Genomic DNA, 5,124 nt, shown 5'->3' on the forward strand with positions numbered 1-5,124 from the left:
ATAACTGAATCACGAAAATATGGAACGTGATGAATATATAAGCAAAGACAAAATCACGAAGGAAAGAAAACACTGGAGTGCTGCGAGGCCTTTTTGACTGTCGTCCTTTACTTAGTAGACCTTCTGTTAAGTAAAGGACGACAGTCGAAAGGCCTCGCAGCACTCCAGTGTTTCTCTTTCCTTCGTGGATTTTGTCTTTGTTTATATATGTTTGTATTTATGTGTGTATAACTAAAATCCGTGACATCATCTTTATTCTCATTAGCAACGTTTCGGGATTTCTCTGTCCCCATCATCATACTTTTTTACCCAATTTAGGGGTGGCGCTAGAAGGGTACCACCTTCCGGTGTCTTAGTAAGTTTTAAGGGATGCGGTTGTCAGCCCGCCGTCCTTTTTCTTGACACCAGCAAACGCTGGTATCCAGTTACAGCTCCTTGCAAAAGTTGGCAGTGGGGTCGTTACGTCATTCTAAACACACACACACGGACATATATATACATTCGCTTTTTTATTTCGAGGGGATGGCTTCAAACTTTATTTACCTTGGCAGCCCACCACAGCTGACTTACTTCCTTATAAAAGTGAAGGCCATGGTAATCAGGAGGAAATGGAGCGTAGGAAATAGTATGATGCTTTTCCTCTCAGGGGAATTAAAGGCTACTTGATTCCCTTTTATCATTTTCACAAAATTATGAAGGACCCCAAAAAGTTCCAATTCAGTTTGCACGTGACTGTGGAGCTGTAATAAAGTTATCCGCAAGTCAATGGGGTATTTCAATCTATCATTTAAAAAGGCAAGAATGATTTTGAAGAAGTAAAATCTTCGCATACAAGCTCACTCGACTTCACATTACACCAAAACTATCATATTTTTATCCTTCATTTGTTATTGTGTATGTCTTCTGTAAATGTATGTGGTTCAGTACAGGTACTTTATTATTATTATTATTATTATTATTATTATTTATTATTATTATTATTATTATTATAAGGTTCTAACTCCGCTTAAAGTAACCGACAGATTTCTTGTGTATTTGGAACCATCTTGTATTGTGTCTGAGTGCTTCGAATACTCTCGAGGGCACATAATAAAACTGTTATTGCGATAACCTTTATTATCTTGATAATGATTGCCGCAAAGGTAGTGACTGTCAGAGATTTAAGGGCTCAGATTACGATTCAATTATGCCCACATGCCTCCCTCACGCTTGTTGCCCTTCCAAGCCTAAGTATTCCCCAGGACCTGGTATTCCCTAAACACAACATGGTTTAGCAGTAGAAACAGACTGGCCTTTTAGGGGTAAACAAACAAGTGTGTATTTCTTCTCCTAATTCTTCGCCATTGTAGTTTATCGCCTCCTCCTCCTCCTCCTCCTCCTCCTCCTCACTCTCCACTTCCACCACCATCTCCTCTTCCTCCTCCACCATCACCTCCTCCTCCTCCTCCTGCTCTTCCACCGCAGTCTCTTCCTCCTCCTCCACCACAGCCTCTTCCTTCTCCACTACCACCACCACCTCCACCTCCTCCTCCTCCTCCTCCTCCTCCTCCTCCTCCCCCCTGTTTGTTGGGAAAATCCAAGGGTTCACACCAGGCCTATTCCCTTTAACAACTTACCGCTCTTTGGGCAGGGGCCTGTGTTGGCATAAGGCCGGTTTAATCTAAACCAATCAACCACCATCTCTCTCTCTCTCTCTCTCTCTCTCTCTCTCTCTCTCTCTCTCTCTCTCTCTTTCAGACACAACGCTCCGGGATGCCCCAAGTGGAGTGTTCGGAGGTGGGAACATCTTGTCTCCTCTGTAACCAAAGAGGCGAAGTTTTTGATCGATGGGGAGGAGAGAAAGGACTCGTGCTTGTTTTGACCAACTTTTGTTTAGGGACGATTTGTCCAAGATTTACTTCAGGAGGTATTTGGGACGAGGGAGGGATGACCTTGAGGGCAAACAAACTGGGTTGAGAGAGAAATCAGTCTTTGTGGATGTGCGTGAGAACATGAAATCTTCCCTTAAAAATGAAGGATAAAAATAAGATAGTTTTGGTGTAATGTGAAGTTGTGTGAGCTTGTATGCAAAGATTTTACTTCTTCAAAATCATTCTTGTCTTTTTAAATGATAGATTGAAATACTCCATTGACTTGTGGATAACTTAATTAATCCGATGCATTGTTGATTGGTGGTATATACATCATTGAGTATAAAGGACTGAAAGTTCAATAGAATAATAATATTATCGCCTAAGCGATTTCATGATTTTATGAGAGGTCCAATATTTTTACAACTTTTTCGTCATATGTAAGATATACTGGAAAGTCAGGGGAGATGATCGATAGTCTGTTTACCATAATTTTATATCGAATTGTTTGACCTTTTGACTGTTGAATATATTACCTAAAAAATAATCGCCTGACTCTGATTACATTCTTTTAGTCTACACGATAAAGTGCGGTATGACAGGAAGTGAATTGTGTAATTTCCAAGGGAAGAGATAAGAGAGGTTCCAAATTGATTTATGCATAAGTAATCGTCTGTACAATAAGCAGTTCTTTCTCATTCCATCGTAAAAATATAGTAGTAATAATGATGATGACGATGTATTGATGAATTCAGTTAGAATATTCGCTCCCTGCGGTGCATAGCCAAAAATGAAAGGTAACGAATAGCAATAATAATTATAATAACTATAAATATTGGCAGCAGTGGTGATGAGGATGAGTACAGTAGATACCATTCCATTTCATTTAGATCGTTTCATTTCAACCTGGTAACGACTGCCTTGATTAAACTAATAACACAGACGTTGCAACTGCCTCAGGGGTGTATTGCCGTCAGTGCACCTCATGCGGTGCACTGTAGGCATTAGTTGAGGTTCTTTGCAGCGTTCCTTCGGCCCCTAACACCAACCCCTTTCATTCCCTTTACTGTACCTCTCTTCGTGTTTCCTTAATTCCATCTTACTTTTCACATTTCCTAACAGTTGTTTCATAGCGCAACTGGGAGCTTTTCTCCTTGTTACACTTTTAAAATCTTTCGCTCATCAATTTCCCTTTGAGCGCTCAATTACCTCGCAGGTCCCGGCGTTTGGCCTTGGGCCAAAATTATACATTCCACTCCAGGCAATGCAACAGCAATTCTCTGGGAAACTTTTGTTCTTGTTATTGGAGTCGAATAAACATTCTTTCTCAAGTCTTTAGGTGTCGTCGGCATCACGTTCGGCAAAAGGGCAAACACTCGGCCGAAGGAGGGTGCTCATTTGGGCACGTGGCAACCGCGTGCGGGCATGAGGGCGTGAAAGAGCTCTTGCGGGAGAACGGGGCCAAGAATGTATATGGGGTTGATGGGCGCGCTCAGGGATAACGATCAGCGTTCGAAGAGGAGGGAATTAATCTCTCTCTCTCTCTCTCTCTCTCTCTCTCTCTCTCTCTCTCTCTCTCTCTCTATATATATATATATATATATATATATATATATATATATATATATATATATATATATAATATATAATACATATGTATATAAATATAAATATATATAGATGTACAGTATATTTGTGTGTATATATATATATGTATTTGTATATATATGTATATATATACATATATATGTATATATATAGGTATATACATTATATATATATATATATATATATATATATATATATATATATATATATATATATATATATATATATATAGAAGAGAGAGAGAGAGAGAGAGAGAGAGAGAGAGAGAAGAGAGAGAGAGAGAAGATGATATCTAGTCGTATGAATTTTTGTATTAAAAGAGATAATAAGTTCCTTATTATATATATATATATATATATATATATATATATATATATATATATATATATATATATATAAAAAAAACTTGATCATCTGAGCAAATCCCAAAAGGAGAGTTTCAGACAAAATCGAGAGAGTGGTTACCCATCCAGATCAGGTCTAGAACCACTTCTCTCCTTTCATCCTTTAACTTCCGATTTTAATTGAAGCTTCATGAACGTCACGTCGTCGTTGCTTACGTATATCGCCCCTTTGACTTCTCTGCTATGCACTAGTGTTAAACTTTCCTTGGTTGTATTTTTATTAAAATTTAGTTTTTATAGAATTTCAACATTAGCTTCGACAGATACACTGTGCCGTATATGAGTTATGGTGGTAATAATAATAATAATAATAATAATAATAATAATAATAATAATAATAATTAAAATAATAATAATAATGGATTAAAATTCACTTCAAGGCCATATAATGTACTGTACAGTTGCAGGGTGCAGTTATATATAAACAATGCGATATTAACAGGACAAAGCTGTTCTGAAAAGATTTTTCCACACAGTGTTTTTGCACTGTTCGTTATGTTCGAGGTTTTGTTTTTAATAATAGAAAGTAAAGACAATATTATTATTGTTATTATTGTTTTATGATTATGATTACTACTACTATTATCTGAAGGGAAACCTGTTGTATAAAACGTTTAATTATTCTGATTTCTTTTTACTTTCTCTTACTGGTGCTGTTTTGTAATAGTATCTAATTAGTAATGTTAGTGGCAATAGTAATTTATACCCAGCATCAGGATATCCTCTAGTTCATTTATCCATTGACAAACAAGAGTATCGTCATTATCATCACCACCACCATCACCACCATCTGCGTGTCCTCCTCCTCCTCCTCCTCCTCCTCCTCCTCCCCCTCCTCCTCCTCTCCTGCACCGTAAGCCTACGAGGCCGAGCATCATCCTCCGATTCATGCCGTGGATGTTTTGACGGCCTCCAACCGAGTCCCAGTGTGACGCCTAATAGACAATATTTTCTCAGATACCGATTAAACTAGGCCTAATTTCGGCCCCGCACTTGTCTTGCGTCCATAGAGCACCCTATTTAACGAGGAGTGTATCTCGTGGCTAGGCCTAAGTCGAAATGGTGGATTTTCAATGGATTTGTACTTGATTGGATGTGTGAGGTTGGACTGTGGGGGCTGGGATGGGTGTTAGGGGAAGGGGGAGTGAGGCTGGGTGTATATATAGGGCATTGGGGTTTTGTGGTGGTGGGGGTGAAGAGGTTTCTGAATTTGAAGGGCAATATATGTTTGATAAGTATGTGATTCGGTTGGTTATGAATTT

The 5,124-nt window shown here is 38.5% G+C and overlaps 1 protein-coding gene across 1 annotated transcript; it reads right to left on the reverse strand.

The window, feature by feature from the left end:
- Window positions 1–1,385: 1,385 nt before the first annotated feature.
- Window positions 1,386–4,752, reverse strand: LOC136830121 (uncharacterized). Its single transcript, XM_067089312.1, has 2 exons — window positions 4,612–4,752; window positions 1,386–1,559 (listed from the first exon to the last, which is right to left on the reverse strand). The coding sequence occupies exons 1-2, from the start codon at window positions 4,750–4,752 to the stop codon at window positions 1,386–1,388; spliced, it is 315 nt and encodes a 104-aa protein (XP_066945413.1).
- Window positions 4,753–5,124: the final 372 nt, after the last annotated feature.

Source organism: Macrobrachium rosenbergii, chromosome 46 (assembly GCF_040412425.1).
Source record: "Macrobrachium rosenbergii isolate ZJJX-2024 chromosome 46, ASM4041242v1, whole genome shotgun sequence".
In the NCBI taxonomy this organism is placed as follows: Eukaryota; Metazoa; Arthropoda; class Malacostraca; order Decapoda; family Palaemonidae; genus Macrobrachium; species Macrobrachium rosenbergii.

Bases quoted from the DNA above. Each gene is read 5' to 3' on its own strand.
- LOC136830121 (XM_067089312.1), bottom strand. From the start codon at position 4,752: ATGAATCGGAGGATGATGCTCGGCCTCGTAGGCTTACGGTGCAGGAGA. The intron at 1,560-4,611 runs GTTTGTCAATGG...CCCAACAAACAG, and splicing joins ATGATAATGACGATACTCTT to GGGGGAGGAGGAGGAGGAGG.